The 26,461-nt window shown below is 41.9% G+C and overlaps 2 protein-coding genes across 4 annotated transcripts in view; one reads left to right on the top strand and one right to left on the bottom strand.

Annotated features, from left to right (window-relative positions):
• The first annotated feature begins 6,120 nt into the window (after positions 1-6,120).
• Positions 6,121-26,461, top strand: part of PACC1 (proton activated chloride channel 1) — a 71,839-nt gene continuing 51,498 nt past the window's right edge. For 2 of the 3 annotated variants that reach the window (XM_042445963.1, XM_042445962.1), the window contains exons 1-2: positions 6,121-6,243; positions 15,235-15,550. In XM_042445963.1, the coding sequence (XP_042301897.1) occupies positions 15,323-15,550 (228 nt within the window). In that variant the 5' untranslated portion in view covers positions 6,121-6,243; positions 15,235-15,322. Of the gene's footprint in view, positions 6,244-15,234; positions 15,551-23,673; positions 23,774-26,461 lie in introns of those variants that run through there. The other variant, XM_042445964.1, reaches the window with a different exon arrangement.
• Positions 8,662-12,921, bottom strand: NENF (neudesin neurotrophic factor). The gene is made up of 4 exons (XM_042445966.1): positions 12,691-12,921; positions 11,702-11,762; positions 10,975-11,078; positions 8,662-10,026 (listed from the first exon to the last, which is right to left on the bottom strand). Exons 1-4 carry the CDS (start codon positions 12,847-12,849, stop codon positions 9,850-9,852), a joined length of 501 nt encoding a protein of 166 aa, XP_042301900.1. The 5' UTR covers positions 12,850-12,921; the 3' UTR covers positions 8,662-9,849.

Genomic DNA, 26,461 nt, shown 5'->3' with positions numbered 1-26,461 from the left:
GGGGCATCACTGGGAAGTGCAGGGAGTGTGAATTGCACCAGGTGATACCCATGGGGGTGGCACCACTGCTCCTAAAACATTGGTCTTTTGGCAGAAATAGGCTGTTTCTGCATCCCTTTAAAATGCTGAAGAAATGGTGTGAGTGAGGCAAGGCTCAGTGAGAAGAGAAAGGAAAGGCCCCATGTTTTAAAAATAATCTTTTTAAAAAATTAAACATCATATCTTAACAAAGTTTCACTTTAACCACATGAAACTACAGTATGTACATTAAATACATTTAGGCTGTACCTATATTGCAACTTAAAGCAATATTTTTAATTTTGCTAGCTGTTTATGTCACAACTATTACTATTACACTGAGTGATATGCAGGAATTAGGATTTATGAGTAACATTAGTACAATTTTTTTTTATTTATGAAAAGTCACAACAGATATAAACAAAACACATATTTACAATACATACATACAATACTAACAAAGAAATATACAAACAAACCATAAAATTAGTCTCCTGATTGAAAGGCTCATTTGGTTGTGCTAAGTAAGTTGTTCAAATCATTAATACATTAGTAGTACAGTTAAATTTCTATTTGCCGATTATTATCTTATATGTTGTCTTAATATGCATTTTCTTCAGATATATTTTTTAGCTTTGCAAGATATATCAATATAATTCTAACTAGTTTCCCACTTCTTCAGAAAATAAATTTATACATTTTTCTTTCACTCTTAATAAATTCTATTAAAGGAATCCAGTTTTTTTTCCTAGTATTCCAATCTTGATCTCGGATTAAGCAGGTGAGTTTATCCATCTCCAAATACATCATTAATTTTTGAAGCCAGTCTTCCCACGTCGGAAGAGTTTCCTTTTTCCAATGCGTAGCGTAGACTATGCATGCTGCCGAAATCATGTAAAATAAAATTACACCAAAATTATTCTCCAACTGTATATTCTCAATCATATTTAGTAAATAACATTTTGGGTTTAAGTCAAATTTACATTTTAGTATAGTTTGAACCTTTACGTGGATTTGATTCCAATATTTTTTTGCTAATTCGCAATTCCACCACATGTGAACAAAAGAACCCATTGCTTTCCCACACTTCCAGCAAGTTGGATTATTCCCCTTATGCATTTTAGACATTCTAATTGGAGTAAGGTACCATCGGTTTTGCATTTTGTAGTAATTTTCCCTAATGTCTGTACATATGGTATGATTCAGTCTAAATTTCCAATTTTTTCCCCATTGTTCTAGGGGTATAACTTCATTTAAGTCTTGAGCCCATTTAATCATTGTAGGCTTAATAGTTTCTTCATACATTTCCATTTTCAAAAAAAATTTATAGAACAGTGAAATCTTTTTAGTATTGTTATCAAAAATGATTTTGCAAAATCCAATGCGGTCAATTCTATTCCTATTATTTTATTGTCTAAGATAAATCTCTCCCTGATTTGTCTGTATAGAAACCAATGCAAAGAAAAGCCGTTATCACAGAGCTCTTCTTGCGATTTTAATTTTAATTCAGGAGTATTATTCGAACAGTCAGATTTAATCAAATCTTTGTAAGTTATCCATCTTTTCGGAGAGATATTATCATTCTTATGGAAAGCTTCGTTGACTGATACCCAATACGGGAGTTTTTTATAAATTAAGGGTCTAAGTTTAATCCAAATTCTGAATAGAGATTTCCGTACACAATGATTATGGAAAATCTTATTGACTTTGACCTTATCGTAAAAGAGATATGCGTGTAAACCATAAACTAAATCTTCAGATTCCAGATTTAATAATTCCCTGTTTTCCAATTTAAACCATTCAATCAGCCATTCATAACAGCACGCATAAAAATAAATTTTGAAACTGGGTAAACCCATACCCCCTCTCTTTCGGTCATCTAACATTGTTTTAAATCTCACACGTGGTTTTTTCCCTTCCCATATAAATTTGCTAATTTCCCTATTCCACTGGTTAAGTAACTTTTCATTTGTTATAATCGGAATAGATTGAAACAGAAATATAACTCTAGGTAGTATACTCATTTTCACTGCAGCTATTTTTCCCATCCACGACAGGCCCAGTTTCTTCCATTTTGTTATATCATTTTTAATATTTTGCCAAATTTTGACATAGTTGTTTTTATAAAGATCTACATTCTTTGTAGTAAACCAAATACCTAAGTACTTTACTTTATTTCTTATTTTATAACTCGATATCTCCTCTAATAAACTTTTATCTGCTTTATTTAAATTCATTGTGAGAATAGATGTTTTTTCCTTATTAATCAATAAACCAGACATTTCCCCAAATTGCGCCATTATTCTGTTTGCGACTGAGATCTGTTCGATTGGATTGGATAAGGTAAGTATCAAGTCATCAGCATAAGCTTTAAGTTTAGTTTCTTTACCTTTAATCTTAATTCCCTCTATATTATTATCATTTTTAATAATTGTCATTAGTATTTCTAAAACAAGAATAAATAAAAGCGGGGAGAGTGGGCAGCCTTGCCTGGTACCTTTGAAAATTTTTATTTTTTTCGTCCTGTCTCCATTGATTATCAAGGCGGTCTGCTGTTTTTTATATATCTGATCTATCCAGTTACAAAAGTTACTTCCCATATCCATCTTTACAATAACCTCTCTTAAGAAAGACCAATTGACCCGGTCAAAAGCCTTTTCAAAGTCTATTAACACTACTGCCAATTTTTTATCACTTCTTTTTTCGTGATATTCTATAATATCTACCAGATATCTCACATTATCTCTCATCTTTCTGCCAGGTAGAAACCCTCTTTGATCTTCACTAATACAGACTTTCAATATTTTTTTCAATCTAGTGGCCAATATTGCCGCGGCGGCGCAGAGGAGGAGAGGAAGACGCCGGAGGCCCCACCATCGCCTCCTACCCCCTCCCAACTTGCAGCCAGCAGCGGCGCGGGCGGGAGAGGAGCGGCCGGGAGGCCTTAAAAACGCCCCCGCCTTCTCTTTTTCGGCGGCGGCGCGGCGGCGCAGAGGAGGAGAGGAGGACGCTGGAGGCCCCACCATCGCCTCCTACCCCCTCCCAACTTGCAGCCAGCAGCGGCGTGGGCGGGAGAGGAGCGGCTGGGGGCCATACAAACGCCCCCAAACTCATCTCACTTCCGAGCGGCGCAGAGGAGTGTTTGGGGCGGACTTTTACAAACCCCACGGACCATCTACCCCTTGTGGACGTTAGCCGCTAGATGCCAAGTCTCCGGTTGTTGTTTGGTCCGAAGGAGGCCTGTCAAAAACAGGCTATCCACTGACTGCGGTGCTAAGCTGTGGCAGCTCACAGCTAAACTCCTTTGAGTACAGAGGAGTCAGAGGGGTTCGAAGCAGACTCTTTTTGGTATTAACCCACAGGAATAGAAGTTTTCCTTCCATATCATCAGGCTCTCATTCCTAGGGTTAGGAAGTCATTGAACTATCCTTAACCGCAGCACAGATTGCATTATATGCAATAGGACTACTCAACAACTCGATCAGGGTCAATAGGATTTAGATGAATTAGATTGTTGTGTGTATCATCCCCCTTGGTCCCTTGTAGCCTGAGAGGGAATGATGTCACTATAATAGGCATAAGGCTCAAATTGGTTTGTTAGCCAATTAATCCTTTTTTTTTTTTGAAGCCTCTATATTGCAAAGTTAAGAGATAAAATTTGGTGCTTAAGTTTGAATAGAAAAGCGAATTGATTTAGCTCTGGATAATATAATTTGACTTATTCTTCACCTTTGTAAATCTACAGTGAAATAGAAGGAATAAATTAAAGGAATACACAACCAATATTAGAAACTGATCTATAAAATGGATCCAAAAAAAAAAAAAAAGGTCCGACAGGGAAAATTCCAAGCTCACAGCTACAACAACAGCGTAGACCCTCATTGGAACAATATCCACAACCATATGAAAGTAACCCTAATTTGTTAGAGGAAATTAAGAAAATCACAATGGATTTGGGTGTAAAAATGACTTCCTTACAAAAGGAAATGGCAGACTTTAAATCAGAAATGCGTAGTGAAATAAGATCTGATCTGAAGGATATAAGAATATCAGTAGAAAAGGCTACCTCTGAGATAGTCAAGATTAAAGCTAAAATCAATTCAATTGAGTACAATTTTTTTTTACTAAGGATTCTATATGATGTGGTATGATAGGAAGACTAGGGGGTGTAGAAGTTGGAGACTCAGAGGAGGAAGCAGAGGAACCCAGCCTTGAGCCTGGCCCCAGTTCCTAAGTGCCTGTGCCCACAGAGTCTGCTACCAATGAAGACAGGCAGGAACCTGGCACCAGTGCAGCAGAGTTTCCTGCTATGAGGAGAATGAGGAGGCAGACTTACCTGTGCCTTTATTCAGCCAGCAGAGGTAAGAAAGAGACTTCCTAAAGAATTTATGCAAAACACCGCACAATCCACCAGTGAGAATTGGAGATAAAAGCCTGGGAAGAATGCCAGGACTTTGTCAGAGGTTAACTGATGTTTCTGGCGAAAGCACCCTTACCTTGAACTCTCATGTTGCCTGACTCCCTGGACCAGACCTTTGACTGACAATTCTGCTAGCTTCAACCCTGAACTCTTGGACTGCATCATGACCCTGCTATTCCGAACTCTTGGTATGCTCTCAAAGACCCTGTAGCTCCATTGTTATCGGTTGTTGGCAGCTTTCCAAGATAGGGGGCATGGCACCATGAGTTATTGCACCAGGTGATACCAACACTAGTGATGCCACGGGGAACTGGTGCTTTTAGGGTTTTTAGGTCATATACAACACTCCTGCTTTTAGGGTATTTAGGTCATATACAACACTCCTGTAGGCCCATCTAGAACTGCACTCGATGACAGTCACATTGATCAGACAACATGTAGGGGAAAGCAGTGCTTCTCAAAGTGGGATCTTCTAGACATTTGGGACTTCAAACTGCAAAAAGCCCCAGCCATCATAACCAATGGCTAGGAATTCTGAGAGTTGGTCCCACATACCTGGAGCACCAGAATTTGGGAAGCAATGGAAGAAGTAACACGTGGTCCACCAGATGATGGAATGCCACTTCCATCAGTACTAGCCAGCAGAGCTAGTGGTGCAGAGAGATAGAAACTTCAGGATTTGGAGGTTTACCGATTCTTCATCCCTGTATTAGAAACTATTCAACCATTCTTTGCAACAATCAAATTATCATTATATGTCTTACAGAAAGGGATACAAGATTTGGCACATATTCATGTTGTCTCTGGGGGGAAAATGTTATGACTGCATATTGGTAAGATGGACTCCATTCCAATACTGTCTAGCAGTGGATTCCACACCAGTGGGTCTAAGGAGCTAAACAGACTGGCACTAAATGCTGGCATAGGGCTGGAGGGGGGTGTGGTGACCACACGCCAGCCATGCCGACTCTTCCCCAATGCCGGCATCACGCCGCAAGCCTAACCGCACGGCAGGTAGTGTGATGCTGTTTCTTTGGCACAGCATTTAGAAGTGCTGCACCAAAGAATCTGTGAAAAGCCACTGTTGTGGCAACAAGGGTAGCTTTTTGCCACCCTAAAAAGGAGCGGCAAACTGCCAGATCGGGGCTGCGGTGTGTGGTTGCTGTTGCCCCAATCAGGCACTGAAAGGGGCACTGGGACACCACTCTACTGTGGTGGTCTGTTTTGCCCCTCAAACCCAAGTGGGATCCAGTGCCCCACTGTAGCCATTGCTTTTGCCTAGATTATGCTTCAGTTGATTTTGAATTGATTCTGAACTCTGTTATAGTACATAACAGGTCCTCTGCAACTGCTCTTGTTCATCATTCAACTCACAGGCAGGCATCCACATTCCATTAATCTGTGTGAGAATAGAAATAGGTGAAGGAAATGAGTGAGTCTGTGTTATCTGGAAGCCAGACATGGGTTACAAAGACATCTTACATCATTGAGGATCAACAAGGCAGCACTCAAGACCTCATACTTTACATGAACAGCTGGAAATGTTAGATTAAGTTGCTGTGAAGGAAAAGATACACAACATTTTTGGTAAACTGTCTGATTACAGGAAGCAGACAGATAAGCTTTGAAATAACCCATTCTGAAATGCTTTTGAAACCAGCAAACAGAATAGCAGCACATTTCTTAATTAGGAAAATAGAATAGAATTTAAGAAGGAAGCTTGACATCCTGTAAGAGTGGGAATCATGTGGCTTTCCAGATGTGGTTGGACTATACATCCCAGAAACCAGTCAGCAAAAACAATGGTGAGTAATGCTGGAAGTTGTAGTCCAACATCAGAATTTCTGACAGAGATTGCAGAGATGTCCCCTTGAAGGGAAATGTCTAATACATTATCAATATTTGGTATATTAATAGTGATATGAAACAGTCACCTACCCTCCAACAGGTTTGGCAGGGACTATCCAGTCCAAGAACACAAACAAATGGGCCGTAGAACAGATCAAACCCAAAATCTCCCTGGAAGCCAGGATGACTAAATTGAGGCTGTTATACTTTGTCTACATCGTGAGAAGGCATGAATCATTGGAAAAGACAATAATGCTAGGAAAGGTAGAAGGCAGCAGAAAGAGAGGATGACCCCATCCCAGACGGTTGGGCTCTAACAGTGAGGCCATGGGCCTGCAGGACCTGAGCAAAGCAGTGGCGGACAGAGGGTCTTGGAGATGTCATATCCACAGGGTCACTATGAGTCCAAGTCAAGGGCAGGTAACAATAACAACATTTTGATTAATCCTTTATTGTTCCACTTTTTCAGTTGCTTTTAAAATGTTCTGTTCTCTCTCTCCTCCTCCCACATTTCCCCTTGCAGAAATAATATAGTTTGACACTTTAACTGCCCTGGCTCAGTGCTAGGGAATCCTGGAATTTGTAGTTTGTGGTGGCACCAGAGCTCTTTGACAGAGGCGGCTAAATGTCTCACAACTACAGTTCCCAGAATTTCCAATCATTGAGCCAGGACATTTAAAGTGGTGTAAAACTGGATTATTTCTGCAGTGTGATTTGGCCCTGAACTATAACCGAGAATCCTCCAGCCATTAAGGCCACTGGCTCTGCTAGTTGGAGAGTCTGGGATCTGTTCTTCAAAAAGTAATGTACTTCCAAGTACAGTGGACCCTTGTTATACACTGTGGTTTGGTTCCAAGATCCCCCGTGTATAACAAAATCCATGTATGCTCAAGTCCCATTAAATATAATGACATAGCAATATGGTGTCCCTTATGAAAAATGGAAAATCAAGGTAAATTTATTCTTTTTGGGAACATTTTCAAACCGTGTATGCCTGAATCCGTGTATAAAAAATCCGTGTATAAGAAGGGCCGACTGTACTAGGTTAGATGGATCAACAGCCCAACCTGCTATATAGCAGTTTCTTAGGAGTTTATCACATGGCAGGAATTTCTCTTAATTTCGAATGAAAAGGAAGTGGGGCCAGAACGCATTCACGTGAATTCGCTAGTTCAGCGAATTTACGTGAATTCGAATTGTGTTCGAAATGACTTCCCATTGCCCGAAAATAACTTGCCACTGCCCGAAATTGTGTGTGGTAGTCTATCACGCAATAACATTAAACCCCATGATTGCGTTTGGATTGCCACTGGATTATACTTCCAATTTCCCTTGTCTGATAAACTCCATAAAGAGTTAAGGCAGTGGTTCCCGACCTGTGGGTCGGGACCCCTTTGGGGGTCAAATGACCCTTTCACAGGGGTCGCCTAAGTCCATCAGAAAACACATATTTGCATGTACCAATGAAAATAATTGTATGGTTGGGGGTCGCCACAGCATGAGGAACTGTATTAAAGGGTCGTGGCATTAGAAAGGTTGGTAACCATTGAGCTAAGGCAATATCAAAAAAACTTCCTGGCTCATTTTTTAGCCCCTGGAGCAGCCTTCTCCAACTTAATAATCATAGAATTGTAGAGTTGGAAGAGACCACAAAGGACATCCAGTTCAATCCCCTGCCATGCAATCTTGAGATGTGCTGAACTACAACACTTGCCATCATACTCATCTTTCCTGGCTGGGGAGGATAACTGTAGTCTAACTTGCCTGGAGTGTTGAGGAAGGCTGCCTTATGGTAGGTGCTCTCTCATTTTCATTTATATGCAGATCCTAAACTGAGAAGAGATTTGGACTTCATGGCCCATGAGACCCTTTCTGACTGTATGATTCTATGGTTGAATTAATGACCATTGACAATACATTTGTTTTTTTGTAATGTATATGCACAAAACCCCAAAGAGAGGATGACGAGTAAACATTTACTCTTTGAAAGAAAGCAGAGGGGAGGTTAGGTTAGGTTAGGATTTTATCTTTGGAGAATTGGGAGCTGCTGTTCAACACCATGTGGCTAATTCAGCCTGTCAGGTAAATCAACATAATAAGACACAAGCTCCTCAGGCTACCACAAGTCTGTGCTGAGCATCCATTTGTCTAGCGTAAGCATTAATGTTATTCAGCACTCCTGCAAATTAAGGCCCGAGAGATTTACTAATAGGCATCTGACAGACGGATGAGTGTTCCTCTTTTCTTGGTAAGCACTGGAGATAATGGAAATTAGGTAAATATCAAGAGGAAAACACACAAGAGCACACTCAACCTTTTCTCTCGGGACCCGAAATAAAATACGTCCAAGCCACAGAGACACAGTAATCAAGACAGAAAACCTGATACAGTATATTTAAACTCTTATTGAATCTCAATATAAAAGTAGATGGAAATAACTAGAGTAACAACCAAGTTATCTTAATGTACTTAAAAGTGCAGGAACCTGGAAGCAATCGGGGAGTCCATGTCCACATCCACATAGATATTTTATGTATTCAGTGCTGAATCAGCCTCCATAAGCCACATGCACTGACTCTCAAGCCCTAAAACTGGACCTCTCACATATTTGCATTGCATGTACATGAGGGATTAGAGTTGGCCTATTGCAAGCTATGAAATCAGGACAGTCCAGGTAAGGTGTTCCCACAGCAATTGATACCTCATCTCTGTAAAAACCAGCCAGAATTGCCTTGCCAGATCTAGTTTGGGGTCTGGCATCTAAAATGGGGCAAAGGGTGAGATTCCCCCATCTCTCCAGGCTCAATGACACTGGGCAGCAGCATGCATCATGTTGTTGTCAGATTCCTGGCTTACGTCCCAGGCAAAGCTCTTTAGCTGGACATCGGGCTTCTCTCCTCCATCCCTTCATCAGACAGTATTAGTCCACATACTCTCAGCCCACTGTGAAAGGGGGAAATAACAATAAGGACTGGACAGCATCCAAGCAGAAGGGAATGGAGAAACCTTGAAAAGGACTTGGCTGGTACAGCCTTAAGTGGAAGCACTCTGCCCTAGAACATTTTTGTTACAGGTCCCTCTCCTTAGGACTAATACTGGCCCATTTCCCCAGTGTGTATACAGTACTACATACATTTGTAGAATATACATGTGTGTATAAGTCATGTTCTGCATAGGGCAGTAACCCCATGCTGGGATGAAAAGGGGAAAGAATGGAACTGATAATACCATTGCAAACCACTGAATACTGATATTCCTTTAAGGGCTTGCACTTAATTAGCAAATCCAAAGTCAGGTAGGAATGCACTGGCATGGAACATTGTAATAAAGACTGGATAAAGTCCATATATTATAACTTTACAGGGTCATCCACTGGAAAAACAAGGGCTCGGAAATGTTATTCCTGGGCCATAATTCTCAAAAACCCCAGTCAGCAGCATTCTGGGAGTTGTACTCCAAAAAATAACATTTCCGAGCTATCTTATAATAATTTGGCCAATTTTTGGTCTTTTTTTAAAAAATCATAATGTGAGGTGGATATACATGGATTCAATGGTCTGTGATCAAAATTCATCCTTAATGGTGAAATGTGGCTGATCTTCAGGTTTGAAGTTTGGATTGGGGCTGCCATCCTCACTGAGAATCCTTCGGGCAGTGTAGCCAACAATAGGATACTTGGCTTTGTAGACATTGTTGAAGGTCTCGTCCAGGGATTTCAACTCCTCTTCTGTAAGCCCCACCTCAATGAAGATGATTGTGCAAAGAAATATGGATGAAGGGGGGGGGGAGAGCAAAGAAAAGGAGAGAAAGAAAGAAAAGTGGTAATTTTCTGTGTTACATGACTGATTCTCAGAGTCTAGAAGTTACTAACTTAGATCACAATTTCTAGAAACCCATAGCGAGTTTAATTCAGAAACCTAATTTTTTGAGGTTCTACTGATTATAAAAGACAGTGGTGGACAATTGTACAGGGAGAGGGCACATTTTTCACACACCCTGTTTTTATTATATGTATAGGGGGACTCGGGGGATTATTTGGGGGGGAATTGGAGCAGTTTTATGCCATTCTGGATGTCTGGGAGGCGACTGCCCCCAAGGAACCAGGAGCTCGGGGGGGGGGGGGTTCAGGGTCACAGGGCCCCAGAGATTGCTCCTCAGCCCAGTAAGAGAGCTATATTGGTGGGATGACAGGCAGGGCCAGGACAGGACAAATTTGCTGCCCACTGAAAATAATAAAATGGTGCTCATTTCCATTCCACCTACAGAAGCTGACCAGATGGGTTGCTCAGTTTTTTTCCAACACTGGAAATGAGACAGCATCTTTCAGTATATTAGAGCAACAGGCATGGCTAAGGGTTTGTAGTACAGGCTGCATGGTACACAACTCTCTCCTCCAATATCTTGGTGCTGCCTCTGAGCATCACACCTATGACAATTGCTTCACTACATAATAGCAGAGCTGGCTGTGATGACTGCAATTACTATTGTACAGGTATTGAACATTCCCCAGTCTTTTGGTAGCTGTCCTCCAAGAGTTTCTTCCCTGCCTGCCATCCATCTTTCATCCTGCAAACATTTGGTCTACATACAGATGCCGCTCAGATTGGAAAGAGCTACATGCCCTAAAGCGATTTCCAAGATCATGGCCTCAACTTGCATCACACAGAACAGATTTCTCATTTTCTTACTGTATCATGAGTGAGATCTTCAGGATCAAGAGACATCTTTGCAATTCCTCGTGTTGAATCCTTGCCAACTAGCGCATTGTACGGTGCTCCTTTCCCATAAAACTCTGTCCAAGAAAACAACATATCAATGAAGTCTACATTCACGAAGCCTACATTCATGATGTCTTTAGAAACTCTCATGTCACTCATTTTCAAGTCATTTCACTGATATTTCAGAGGCCAACTTATTTCATTTGTAACTTACTGATGGGTAAAAAAAAAAAACACCCGTAAAGGAGGCTTGATCACTTCCAAGCATCTTGCTCAGGGGTTCCTAACCTGGAAAGGTAGAAGTTCAGGGGTGCAACAAAGAGTGGGTTATGCCCTTAGGAGATTACTCACAAGACATCATTAATTATTTTCTGAATAAATTAGAATCTAATTGCTCAATTTAGATTTATCTTTTATGCACTGAGTTAAAAGCTATTTTTTAAAGTTCAATTTGTTCACTGCAGCATTGTATGTGGTTCAGTTTCTGGTACAAAAATAAGAAATTAGACCAGAGATGTCTGGTGCCACAACAAACTACAATTCCCAGGATTGCCTAGCACTGAGTCAGGGCAGTTAAGGTGCTCTCAAACTGGATTATTTCTGCCGTGTGTTTTGGACGTTCTGTCTTTGAAGCCGGGTCCAATGAAAAGCTGAAGGCTGTAGCAGAGGAAAGCCTTATGTTGCAAGGAGAACTCACCTTTTCCAGAAGTGACATCGAACACCACACCTTTCACAGCTATGTAAATAGGCTGGTCCTCCTAAAATAAAAGATGTGTGCTTTTAAAAAAGATAATACTAATATTTGCAAAATTATATAAATTAATTATGTAAGACATGCAATACAGCCAATCCTGGCCATGATTAGTCAGGGTAGCTGGGCGGCTTATATAAATCTATAGGCTGTATGTGCACAGCAGCATTACAGCACTCCCGCCTCATACACGGGCGCGTTTTACACGGACGAGCTTATGCGCTCAAGCCACGGGGCGCGTGTGGGGCAGAAGGGGCGGCGTGTCCCATTCAACTGAATGGACGCGTGCGCCTGTTGCGCCCCGCGCGCCACTGCACATGAGCCCCATTGTTTCCAATGGGGCTTGAGCATAGGCAGAATTTGCCTTACGCGGAGGGGTCCAGAACGGATCCCCCGCGTAAGGAGAGGGCGGACTGTAATGCAGTTTGACACCACTTTAATTGCCACGGCTCAATGCCATGGAATCACGGGGTTTGTGGTTTTTGTGAGGTATTCAGCCTTCTCTGTCAGAGCACTCTGGTGCCACAGCAAACTACAAATCCCAGAATCCCACAGCACTGGGCCTTGGGAGTTAAAGTGGTGCCAAACTGGGATCTTTCTGCAGTGCGGATGCGGCTTCGTCCAGGCACTGGGGAAAAGCACCAAGAAAGAGAGGCAAACCAGGGGAGGCAAATTAAACTGCACTGCAGAATTAAATGCAGTGTGACCCTGCTTTAACTGTGGGCCCCACAACAAACTCCAGCTCCCAGAAGTCCATAGCCTCGAGCCAGAAAAGAGTTAAAGCTGGGCCAAGCCGGGTTCCTTCTCCAGTGTGGATGCGCAGCCTGAGAAGCCAGCCTTCCCTTTCCAGGCGCAGGGCCAGGCCTGGTCGCCAGGGGGCAGCCTCCTCCTCCTCGGCCGCCCTCGTCGCCCTGCCCTGAGGCCCAGCAGCGCACCTGGCCCCCGCCGTATCTGCCCAGCTCTGCCTCAGTGAAGAGGCGCACAGGCCTCTGCCGGGGCTGTGGCCCCTTCTCTGGCCCCTGGGAGCCCACCAGCAGCGGCAGCAGGGCCGGGAGGAGCAGGGCCAGCGCCCCCCAGGAGCCCTCAGCCGCCATGGGACCTCTCTCAAGGCCCGGTGGAGGAGGGACGACGGCCTTCAGGAAGCGCCTCCCTGACTCCCGCCTCAAAATGGCTCCCTCCTCCTCCTCCTCCTTCCTTATTGTAGTCCACATTTGCCTCAGTTACACTCTCATATAGCGCTGCTATCCCACTTTTAACCGCTCTGGCTGCCTCCTGTGGCACTATGGGAAAAGAGGTTTATAAATGTCAGCCAGGAAGTGCTCTTAGCCCCCCTCAACGAACTACCAATCCCAGAATTCCACAGGAGGCAGTTAAACTGGAAGGACACTGCTCTGGCTGCCTCCTGTGGCATTCTGGGATTTGCAGTTTAGGGAAAATGCATTTAGAATATTCAGCCAGAGGAAGTTCTTAGGCCCCCCTCGCTGAACTACAAATCCCAGGATTCCACAGGAGGGGCAGACAACAGTTAAAGTGTACTGCACTTAGGGTGGAAAAATGAAATGCACAGGTATAGGATGGAGGACACCTGACTGAACGAAACTAAATGCGAAAGGGATCTGGGAGTCCAAGTAGACCACAAGTTGAACATGAGTCAACAGTGCGATGCGGCAGCTAAAAAGGCCAATGCGATTCTAGGCTGCATTAATAGAAGTATAGTGTCTAGATCAAGGGAAGTAATAGTGCCACTGTATTCTGCTTTGGTCAGGCCCCACCTGGAATATTGTGTCCAGTTCTGGGCGCCACAATTCAAAAAGGATATTGAGAAACTGAAGTGTGTCCAAAGGAGGGTGACTAAAATGGTGAAGGGTCTGGAAACCATGCCCTATGAGGAACGCCTTAGGGATCTGGGGATGTTTAGCCTGGAGAAGAGAAGGTTAAGAGGAGATATGATAGCCCTGTTTAAATATTTGAAGGGATGTCATATTGAGGAGAGACTAGAACCCGGAACAATGGATGCAAGCTCCAGGAAAAGAGATTCCAGCTCAACATTAGGAGGAACCTCCTGTTCGACGGTGGAACACACTCCTTCCTTGGAGAATGGTGGTGTCTCCTTCTTTTGAGGTCTTAAAACAGAGGCTGGATGGCCATCTGTCGGGGTGCTTTGATTGAGAGTTCCTGCATGGCAGAATGGGGTTGGACTGGATGGCCCTTGTGGTATCTTCCAACTCTAGGATTCTAAGAACACTGCTCTGGCTGCCTTCTGTTGCATTCTGGGATTTGCTGTTTAAGGAGGGGCGTTTAGAATATCCAGTCAGAGAGTTCTTAGGCCTCACTGAACTACAAACCCCAGAGTGCAACAGGAGGGCAGAGTGCAGTGCGGTAATGTGGAAAGATTGCTATTCTACTTTTACTTTTACTGTTCTGGCTCACTGCACTCTTATAGCGCTGCTATTCCACTTTCACAGCTCTGGCTGCCCTGCTGTTGCATTCTGGGCCTTGTAGTTCATTCAATGAGGCCTAGGAGCCCCTAAATGCCCCTCCTTAAACTGCAAATCCCACAATGCAACAGGAGGCAGCTAGAGCCGTGAAAGTGTAATAGCAGGGCTATAAGAGTGTAGTGTGATGATGTGGTGACCAAGACTCAAGGCCACCGTTAAAACAGAGTTTAAAAAAGGAGTCTAATCTTGCAGCGCCTTTGAGTTTGGTGGGTTTTTGTTTGAATTTGCTAAATGGCCGACACAGCTACCTCTGCATGGTTCCACCTTTGAGACAGGTTGCATCCACATGGGAGAAATAATCCGGTTTGAGACCACTTTAAGTGCCCTGGCTCAATGCTAGGAAATTCTGGGAACTCTAGTTTTGTGAGGCATTTACTCTCTGTCACAACAAACTACAGTTCCCAGGATTCCCTAGCACTGAGCTGGGGGAGTTAGAGCAGTCTCAAACTGGATTATTTCTGCAGTGTGTTTTGGCCCTTAATCCGTTTCAGAATTTAGAGACCTAGGCTGCATCCTCACGGCAGAAATAATCCTGGTTGACACTGCTTTAACCACCATGGTTCAATGCTATGGAATTATGGGGTTTGTAGTTTTGTGAGACATTGCGCCTTCTCCCTCAGAGAGCTCTGGTGTCACAACAAACTACAAATCCCAGAATTCCATAGCAGTGAGCCAGGGCAGTTAAAGCGGTCTTGAACTGGATTATTTCTACAGTGCGGAGGCAGCCTCTGTCTGGGTGCTTATGTTCAATTTGTTCTGTGTTTAATCAGGTAAATAACCCCCCCCCCTTTTTTTTTTTGTCTAATAACTATTTGTAAGCTGCTCTGAGAGCCTTTGTGGCTGAAGAATAGAGTATAAATATTATAAATAATAATAATAATAATAAATCTTACAGGAGAATATATATATATATATATATATATATATATATATATATATATGACAATGTTAGACACAGGCCAACATTATTTTTCCCCACAGGAGCTGAGCCTGAAACTACATTTCCCAGCATCCCATTCTTCTCTCTCGCCTCTGAAGAACGTTCAAGAGCTATGCAGCAGTGAGCGGCATGTGGAGCAGTCTTGTGCGCCTGCGCAGTGGTGGTACCTTCTGGCTGGACCATGTCTTTGCACTTGACGGGGAGTCCTTTGAGGGAGGCAGGGCTGAGCTTGTGGCTCTTGTGCTTTCCTGCAGACCTCTGCCTCTCCTCCGCCTCTGGGTTGGCTGCTGCTGGCTCCAAGTTGCCTTCCCCAGGGCCATGCTCCTACAGCAAGAGACATCATCCTCTTACCAGGAGGTAAGTGACTTCTTCTTACCAGGAAGGACAGTCACCTCCAAAATTCACCAAAATAGTGATACCTTTGGTCCCCAAACTGTGCCCTTTAAGAGATTTTGGACTTCAGCTCCCAGAAGCCTCAGTCAAGTTGGTCAATAGCCTGGGATTCTGGGAGCTGAAGTTCCAAATCTCTTAAATTTTGGGAACCACTTCTTTAAGAGCTGAAGTTCAAAATCTCGTAAAGTTTGGGAACTACTTCTTTATGGGAACCAACCAAATGCAATATTTATTGCAAGCTTTGCAACTTCCAAAATCCACTTGCACCCTGTATCCTTTTTATTTATTTTTTTTGCTACCTGCAACGGTTGCAAGTGTGGTTTTGCTTTTGTTTTGCATTTGGTTGGCCCAATAAAGATATCCTAGGAGTTTAATCACCTCCAAAATCCACCCAACAGGGATACATTTATGGGGTCAACCAAATACTTTTTTTTTTTTTTTTTGCCATTTGGTTAGTCCTATAAAAGTATACCTATTGCATGGATTTTGGAAGCAGTTGTGCTTTGCTACATGGGCAATACAGCTACCCCAGATATCCTAACCAAGAGGTAAGGATTTTTATTTTAACCAGGAAGTAAAAATACATGTTACAAGCAAAGCAACATACATACAAAGCAAAGCTTGCAATATACACATACATACACAGTATATTTGCGTTTGGTTGACCAATAAAGTTATCTCTGTTGGGTGGATTTTGGAGATGATTGTGCTTTGCTACATAGTCAACACAGCTACCCTAGATATCCTTACCAACAGGTAAGAACTTTTATTTACTAGGAGGTAAAAATACATGTTGCAAGCAAAGCAACATATATACAAAGCAAAGGTTGCAGTGTGTGTGTGTGTGTGTGTATTTGTATTTGATTGGCTAGTAAAGATATCCCTCTTGGGTGGATTTTGGAGGTGATTGTGCTTTCCAACATGGCCAGCACAACTACTCCAAACATCCACCAAACAAGGAGACTTTTATGAGCCCAACTAAATGCAAAAAAACCCCACATTGCTTTGCTTGCAACACCAGTAGCCCTGTCATGTAGCCAAGTACAGTCACCTCCGAAATCCACAAAACAGCCTTGCTTGCAACATGTATTATTTTTTACATTTGGTTAGCCCCATACAGATATCACTCTTTTGGAAGTTATTGTACTTTGCTATATAGCCATCGGGTACCCCTGAAGATCCTTACCATGAGGTAAAGGTTTGGGTTTTTTTACTTTTTGCATTTAGTTGCTCTCACAAAGATATCACTTTATTTTGAAGGTTATTGTACATTGCTATATAATAATAATAACAATAATAATAGGAGATATATATACGGCTACCCCTGGATGTCCTTACCAGGAGGTAAGTGACCTCTTACCAGGAGTACAATAACTTCCAAAATATGTGATATCTTTATGGGTATGCAAACAAAACAACCACTCTGGATCTCTTGGAATGTGACTTGCCCAAGGTCACCCCGTGGGTTTACATGGCAGAGCTGGGATTGGAACCCTGGTCTCCAGAGTCCTAGTCCCACACTCACATAACTAGACTACGCTACCTGGGAGTAAGTTCTGCTTGGTTTTCTAAAAAGGGTTGCAGCATTAGGTCTGTAAATCCATCTGCAAAGATAGGTCTGATTGCAGTTTAGGACTGGCATCTTAAAAAGAGAGAAGAAATGACTACAGGATACAAAGCTACACACACTGTCATGGGAGTAATTTCCACTGAACCCAGTGGGGTTAGTTTCTGAGTAAATTTTGCAACTGTGGTGTATAAATTGTAGCTGCAATTCTGTACACGTTTGCCTAAAATTTGGAAGTAAGTTTTGTTTGTGCAGATAGTGACTTTTGAGCATGTTTGTATCAGATAAGATTAAATGCCCTCCACTTTTTTTAAAAAAGAGTAATATTCTAATCAGGATGTCAAGAATTCAGAAACGGGAGGTCAAAATTGCCAGACATGCAGTTATCTGTTCTGCTGCAGTCATCAACAATTCATTTATTCATTATTAACAGCTCTAGTAAGCAGAGTGGAGTGCCACCCTAGAAGGGCTCTGATGATCTTAATGCTGTTAATTTTTTGTATGCTTACTTTGCATTGTTATATCTACTATGGTCTAGAGGGTAAACTGTGTTAGGCAATTGTAGCAGGAACTATGAAAAAGACTTGTGGAAACTAAGGAGACTAATGAGAATGGTAATGACACAGCCATTAGTAACTCCACCAAAATGTGTGCCATATGTTACTCTTTAAGGTGCTGCAAGCCTCTTTTGCTGTTTTTGGTGTAACACAGACTGCATCCATACTGCAGAAATAATACAATTTGATGTCACTTTAACTGCCATAGCTCAGTGCTATGTAATCCTGGTATTTGTAGTTTGCTCTGCAGCAGAGCTCTCTGATAGCGGTCTCACAAAACTACAGTTCTCAGAATTTCATAGCATTGAGCCATGGATGTTAAAGTGGTGTCAAACTACAAACTGTGGGTGCAGCCATTGCCAAATGAAGCTACCTTGGTGAGTCTTGTGGCATCTTGAAGATAATTCCATTTACATATCCATGAAAAAATAATACACTCTTCCTTCCACATTTGCTAGGGTTAGGATGTGGAAAAACAGCAAATAACAGAAACACTGTTTTTATCTGAGAGAACACCTCTCCGGGAATCTCTAGGTCCTCTAGTTCAAATCTGTGGTCAACATCTGCCAGACATTGACCATAGAATTGCTCTGGAGGAGCCACAAATGCCTAGTGGAGTGTTCTCTCTACGATCTCTAGGTCTTTCAGTGTGACTTTTGGTTAAAGTTGACCATAGAGTTGCCCTGGAGGACCAAGATATTCCTAGAGAGGGCATATTAAAAAAACTGAATAATCAAAGCCACAAAAGTCAAAGCTGCAAATGTGAAGGTATGAGTGTATTGCGGGGGGGGGGGGGGGATCCAACATTGAAATGAGGGCAATGCTTTTATTAGACCAACCAACAGGCCACAAAATAGTGTGCAGTTCTTTAGAATATGTCATTGGGCTAGAGACTAAAACAAATTGAACATAATTATTTTACCAAATGTTTTGCTGAAGCTTGAGTCTCCCTTATCCAGAATTCTGAAATCCAAAATATTCCAAACGCCAAAACTTTTTTCATGGGTGGCTGAGATGGTGACATCTTTGCTTTTTGATGGTTCAATATACACAAAATTTGTTTCAGCCATAAAATTATTTTAAAATATGGTATGAAATTACTTTCAGGCTGTGCAGATATGAAACATAAATGAATTTCACGTTTAGGCTTCGATCCCATCTCCAGGATAGCTCATGATGTACATATTTGCAAATACAGGTATTCCAAAAACTTTTTAAAATCAGAAATCTAAATCACTTTTGGTCCCAAGCATTTTAGATAAGGAAGACTCAATCTGTCAACCTGAAAATTAATTTTAAGTAGAACTAGGTAACTGAGGCCAAACTGGATAGCTTTCTCCAATAGTTGGAGAGAATAAAGAAGTCCCATCTTCAGGTGCTGTAAAATCCCCACTCTGCCCCACATAATTTCAACTCCCCTTGTTGAATTGCTAAATGCGGTATTCTGTAATACAAACAGCAAATGAAAACCATTGTCCTGTAAAGAAGGAGAAAATCAGTACTGACCAAATAGTGTCAATTAAGGCAACCAAAATATCACAAAGTAATATGCAAGCTTTAAGATTCTCCAGATTTCTTTGTCAGACTGTCTCAGTTTTGTTAACATAAAAAAATTACCAAGTTGCAAGATGTAACTGGATTGTATGTTTATTTACGGTCTTTGACCAAAACATCTCAAAGTTATAAAAACACTATTGATGCAACTGAGTAACAATTGAGTTTTATATTTCCAAAACCGGAGTGTGTGTGTGGAATCAAACAATGAGTGTTTCTTTATTGTAGTCCTAGGTGCAAATTGACACTTGCATAGCACATGGTCTCGCCTAACTAGAATGTGTTCTGTCTGCTACTGTGACAGAAAGCATGTTCCTTAGCTTAACTATCAGTCAGCACCCTCCCTTTATTTATTTAAACTTTAAATAACCCCATTTATTTAAACTTTAAATAAATAACGTTTGTTTACGACTGCTGAAGAATTCTGGAGAGCTCAAAAGCTTGCACATTATTTTTTTACCCTTGGGTCCTAATAATCACCTTTGCAGCTGTTGTCCTGAAATGGATTCTGGAAACTTGCCTGTCAATTTAGGATAACATTTACTATATATAATCATGTATAAGTCTAGAAATTTTAGTCAAAAATTGACCCCAAAAACCTGAGTCAACTTTTTCATGGGTCAATATAAGTAGTCTACTTTAATTCTTATTTAAAAAGGAACCACCCCCTGCTGAAAGGCAAGAGCATAATCTGTCCTGAGAGTACAGACCCATCTCTATTATCTCATCCATCCAGCCTTTAGTATAAGCACAAACAGTTATTCCTGCTGGAATTTTGTAAGTTGTTTTGCACTGTTTTCCTTTGCTTCATCTTTTAGATCCTTTGTTACATCCCCTTAGGTTTCACCCTTGACTTATCCACGGGTCATGTCAAAACCCATCATTTTGGCCCCAAAACCTGACCTCGACTTTTATATATATATATATATATATATATATATATATACACATACATACATATGAGGTTGACTTATCGTTGAGTATATGAAGTAATCCACCTGGTGCAGTAGTCTTTTGTTGTTGTGTGCCTTCAAGTCATTTCCAACTTATGACAACCCTTCTTTCATGGGGTATATTGGCAAGATTTTGTTCAGAGGAGGTTTGACATTGCCTTCTCATGAGCCTGAGAACGTGTGACTTTCCTAAAGTTGTCCAGTTGGTTTCATGGCGAAGTGGGGATTTGAACCATGGTCTCCAGAGTTGTAGTCCAACACTCAAACCACTACACCATGCTGGCTCCTGATGCATATAAAGAAAGTAATAATGCAAGTCTTTAAGGCGCCTCAACATGTTTTGGATTTTACACTTGTTCACCTGGTCAATGGGGCTGACCCCATTCTTGTCCTGATTCTCTTTCCAGTGTGTGGGAGTTCCAGTGAAAACCCCATCACAAGTTTCTCTTTCTTAATTTTTTAATTTTCAGAATACAGAGAAGTCACTTTTACTCCAACAAGAAAAGCTACCTGAATTGCTGGGTTCAATTTCAATATCCTTTTCTATTTTAATGATGTTCTGAGTGTTTTGTTTCTCTGAGCAAACTTTTTCAAAAACATGATATCCGGTTGCCTCTCACAGAATAGCTCCTCTTATGTCATTTTCCTGCTGATCTGTCGATCTAAAACCTCTGTGTGAATGCAGATAATCAAGAAGGAACAGAAACAGTGGAGGGTAGGGAGAGATAGAGATTGCAGGCAGAGTTCTCAATAGGAATCAACACAGCCAGATCTCATTGTAAATGTGTTTTTAGAAAATACTAATGACTTGCTCTATGTTTGTATGCACTTGACATGGATCTATCAACATGATCTTAACTACATTGTACACAGAGTCAGTGTGGATTAGTGGTAATGAAGGAAGGCTGTAACAATCTCTCTTGAACAAATCTTGGTAGAAAAATCCCATGATAGCCTTAGGGTTACCATAAATCAGAGATTACTTGAAGGCTTCTTGTGTGCCTTCAAGTTGTTTCCAACTTATAGCGACCCTATAACAACCTAAAGCTATCATGGGTTTTTTGGGGGCTGAGAGTGTGTGACTCACCCAAGAAGGTTTCCAGGGTCGAACTCTGATCTCCAGAGTTTTAGTTTGAAGCTCAGACCACTACTTGTAGGGTGGTTTGTGCATTGGCCTTAGGATTCCCAGAGACCAGGGTTTGAATCCCCGTTTGGTCATGGAAACCCACTGGGTGACATTGAGCAAATCAAACTTTGGTTCTAAAAGTAGTCCAGTTTGAGACCTTGTTAATTGCCCTGGCTCAATGCTAGGGAATTCTGAGAACCGTATTTTGTGAGACATTTAGCCTTCTCTGTCAGAGAGCTCTGGTGCCACAAGAAAGTACAATTCCCAGGATTCCCTAGCACTGAGCCAGGGCAGTTAAAGCAGTCTCAAACTGCATTATTTCTGCAGTATGTTTTGGACCTTTCTCTTCCTCAGAGGAAGGCACTAGTAACCCCCCCCCCTGAACAAATCTTACCAAAATAACCCTCTGATAGGCTTGCCTCTATAATGACTTGTAGGCACACAACAACACTGTATATAAAATAAAATCAAAAATATTCAGTGTGGTCAAAGCTGCGGCAGGCCAACCAAAAAATGCAAAATACATTATTCCAGTCTTCAAAGTACACTGGCTTCTTTATCAGGCAAAGATGTCTAAAAATTATGTGAGTGTATGTGTGCGTACATGTGCACCTGCCTGCCTTCAACTCACCTATCAACATATGGCGACCTCATGAATTTCATAGGGTTTTCTTGAGCAAGGAATACTCAGAGATGGGTTTGCCTTCTTCAGTTCCTTCATCTGAAATATAGCCTACAGCACCTGGTTTTTGTTGATAGTCTCCCATCCTAGTACTAACCAGGGATGACCCTGCTCAACATCCAAGATCAGACAGGATGTGGTGCCTTTAGGGAACCAGAAAGTCCTCTAAAGGCACAGGGGAAGAAAAGTGACAGTGTCAGCATCACAAATCTGTATTTTCCTTCAGTTGTGCTTCCACAGCTAAAGTAATGTATTTTTCATCGTTCATTTGACCTATGAAAAGTTATAATTGCAGTATGGATTTTTGCTGTATAGGCTAACAAGGATTCTCCTACAATTTTTCTTTAGCTACCTTGCAAACATTTTCTCCTCTGAGCAGAGTCTGAGTGTTGCACTGTTTTGCATATCAATGTACCAGCTGTTGCAACTTTAACTGTGCCTGGTTGTGTTTGGCTTGCCCTTCAGAGTTACAGAAGCTGAGGATGCCAGGGTTCATTTTAACTCAAAGACACATTGGTTGCTGACATTCAATTTTACTTTTGAGATACTAGCCAAATCACAAGGTTGTCAGTTAAGAATTATATACTGTACATAGACACAGTTGCCATGCACAAATATGCTGCTGCTCAACTCCAGGGGACACCTGACTTAATGTGTTGCAGCAAAAAGAAAGAATATTGTAGCATCTTGAAGACCAATACATTTAGTTTTAATTTATTATTGAAACACTTTTGGTCCCACCTTTTATCATAGAATCTCAGGGCCCCACATATAATACCATTTAAAACACTTACATATTAAAAGCATAAATATTTATGTTAAAAAGCACCCAATGTTTATTGCTGTAATTAGCTTTCTGAGAAATCAGTTTGTCTTCAGCCTGCAACTTTATTCATGTGAAAACAAATTTGTAATTAAGAAATCCATCACCAAAGGAGGAGGGAACAGGGAACAGAACTCTGATGCCGCAACAAACTATCATTCCTAGTTGATCCGTGGCGGTTAAAGTGGTGTCAAACCAGATTATTTTTGCAGTGTAGATGCCTCATATATCTCCTTGTAGGGCTGTTTTCCCATTAGATTCCCTCTGCCCTAAATATTTTTATACATCTGCAAACTGGGTTTTTCTCAAGCCTGCTGATACATCCCTCCTCTGAATTCATGGTCCTGTTTTGGTCAAATAAGCAATGACATTTTGCTCTGAATGCCAGATGATACAAGATGCTTCAAGCATTTAAAGTGATTCACAAACATTGTCTCCACTGTATGGCAAGACCTTTAGGAAGACGGGGTGGGGGTGGGCAGGAAGAGAAGGGGGAACGGATGTTGCTGGGTTGTACTAGTATAGGAAAACAGAAAATCTCAGCTTGCAGTCTAAAAATAAAATGGGGAAATGTGATACAGATTTAAGTTGAGTTAGTCTGCACATGCTGTAAAAAAGGTCTCAGGTTGCCTTGAAAATGAATGGGACAAACAAAAAATAGGTTTGAATATATATAAGCCTGCAGTTGTCCTGTTTGATTGGCAGGACTAATCTGAGCACACAGATCATTTGTGAAGCAGAGAACAGAAGTAATAAAAATGGAAATCTAATCTTAGCAATCATTACAACAGCTTTGATAGATAGAACACTGTTCTTACATTGCAGATGAGAGAGAAGACTGAGAAAATTGTGGTTTGCCTCTCATCTAAGATCCGTTTTGCATCAGGAGACAAGGTTCATAGTTCCTTCAATTTCCCTGGAGGAGGTTAGTCTGTGATTAGCAACTTATTAATTTTTAAATGATTTCTCTACTGTATTTGCCTTTCACCCTTTTCATAGTGAACTGCTTATTGAAATACATAATGCAGGTATAATAGTGCAGCAAACTAACTTTGGAGAGCCAGCATGGTGTAGTGCTTTGAGTGTTGAGTAGTTTGACTATGACTCTGGAGTCCAGGGTTCAATCCCCGCTCAGTCATGGAAATCTACTGGGTGACCTTGGGCAAGTCACACACTCTCAGAGGGAGGCAGAGACAAACCCCTCAGAACAAATCTTGTCCAGAACATAACCTGTGATCAGTTCTCCTTTGGGTCACTGTAACTTGGAAACAACTTGAAGTCACATACCAACCACAGCCTCATCTGCACTGTACAAATAATGCAGTTTCACAGTGTTTTAACTGTCCTGGTTCAGTGCTGTGGAGTACTGGGATTTGTAGTTTGTTGTGGCACCAAAGCTCTCTGACAGAGAACGCTAAATATCTCACAAAACTACAAATCCCAGAATTCCCTAGCATTGAGCCATGGCAGTTAAAGCAGTGTGAAACTGAATTATTTCTGTAGTACAGATGAGGCCAAAGTTAACTTTGGAACCTAAATTTAATGGTGGTGGAGGGTTCTTTAAAGAGCCACATGTGACTCACAACTGACATTCCAATTTCTCCCATGTTATTCCATGCATGAAAAATTGCTTCTAATTCCAAATACACTGAGCATCTCCCCCCCCCAAAAAAAAAGTTGACTAACACTTTTCCTAGAAGAAAATAAGTTCTCAGAGTATGTGTAGTTTTCTTTTATATTAAAAAAAATACTAATTTGAATCAAAGCACCACCATGACTACTTGAATAAAACAGAGTTTGCTTTTCCTGCCCTGGCTGGCTCAGTGATGCATTCCTCATTTGATGACTGCAGAACCAGGCTTGTATGTGTGAATGGGCCATGGAAAAAAGTAAGGGCATAAGAAAACATCCAGCTCACTTCTCAGTCACAATGTTTTTCAATTGACTCATTGCTCATAATCAAGAAGAAACCACATATATGCACTTGTGAATTGTCCATCCCACACATGTTGCCCCATTGGCATTAACATGAATAAATAATGTGACATGGCTGCTATTATCGGTTTGATTCCCTGCTTGGACAGGAAACCCACTGGGTGACATGTCACATGCTCTTAGCCTCAGGGGAAAGCAATGGCAAACCTCCCCTGAACAAATCTTGCCAAGAAAATCCCATTATAGGGTCGCCTTAAGTCAGAAACAACTTGAAGATACATAGCAACAACAACAATTCTGCATTACCAGCCAAACTAGGGCTCAGTGCAGCTTACAAAACTCATCCAGAAAGAACCATATACAAAAGCATAGGTAGAATGCATACAATAAGGATATTGTTAAAATGCAATTAAACGATGCAGTTCCAGCCATTTAAAACAAATCCTTTATAAAGGCAAAAGATAAATCTGTTAAAATAGCAGTGTTATAAGCCCTGTCAATTCCCCAAAGCCTGTTGGAATAGAGGCTTTGGAAAACCAAAGGAGGTTTTCACCTGCTGACAGGAAGGACAGCAAGGAGTGAACTGTCCAAGTCTCCCTGTGGAGGATTTTTCAGAGCCTAAGAGCAGCCACCACAAAGGTTTCCAGATCATAGCTCTCTTCTTTTTTCTTGCCTGAAACATGAGCAGATGCTGCAGTGTGACACAATGAAAAGAAAGCATCTAATCACCGTACCTTTCTTCCTTATGCATTGTTCAGATCTTGTCATCCATGGGTGATTTCTATGCATTATGGAAAGGTTGCAGATGTACAACCAGCTCACTACATGGTTGCTTATCACAGTGTGCATCAAACAGATCGGGAGCCTACTATTTACACTGTCTTCTCAAGAACCAAAGAGAATCTTACTGCACTGAAAGCATGGGAAACTTCTCATGTCACTAAGGAATCACATTGTAAACATCTGATAGATAATGGAGTGCATAAGGGAATTTCAGAAGAAAACAGCATGTGGTTTATTGACTACAGCAAAACATTCAACTGATCATGAAAAGCTATGGCTTGTTCTTAGAGGAATGGGAGTGCCAGTCCACCTGAATGTCCTGATGCATAACCTGTACTCAGAATAAGAAACTACCAGTCAGAACTGAATACGGAGAAATAAAATGGTTCCCAATCGGTAAATGAGTCAGGCAAGGATGCATTCTGTCACCCTATTTGTTCAACAAGTATGCAGAAAATATCATACATAGAGCAGGCTTAGACTCAGAGGCAGGAGAAGCGAAGACTGGAGGAAGAAACATTAACAACCTAAGACAGGGGTAGGCAACCTTTTTGAGCCGGGGGCCGGGTTGCTGTCCCTCAGACAACTGGGGGGCTGAAGCCGGGGGTGGAGCCTCCACCCTCTGGGGGAGGAGCTCCCACCCTCGGGGGCGGAGCTTCCACACCCAGGGGCCAGGCCACCTCCTCTTTGCCGGCCCCTGACGGGGCCTCAGGCCCTGTCAGGGGCCAGGAAAGGCCTCCCCCTCTTTGCTGGCCCCTGACACCAGAGGCCCGCTGCTGCCGCCGGAGCCCTCCTGGAGGACCCCAGCGAAGGCAACGGGCCTCTGGGAGGCCGGCTGCTGTCGCAGAAGCCCTCCTGGAGGGCCCCAGCAGAGGCAACGGGCCTCCCAGTGGCC

This window comes from Sceloporus undulatus, chromosome 1, assembly GCF_019175285.1.
Source record: "Sceloporus undulatus isolate JIND9_A2432 ecotype Alabama chromosome 1, SceUnd_v1.1, whole genome shotgun sequence".
NCBI lineage: Eukaryota > Metazoa > Chordata > Lepidosauria > Squamata > Phrynosomatidae > Sceloporus > Sceloporus undulatus.
Note: the sequence above shows the minus strand (reverse complement) of the source record. Positions and strands in the feature narration are given on the sequence as shown.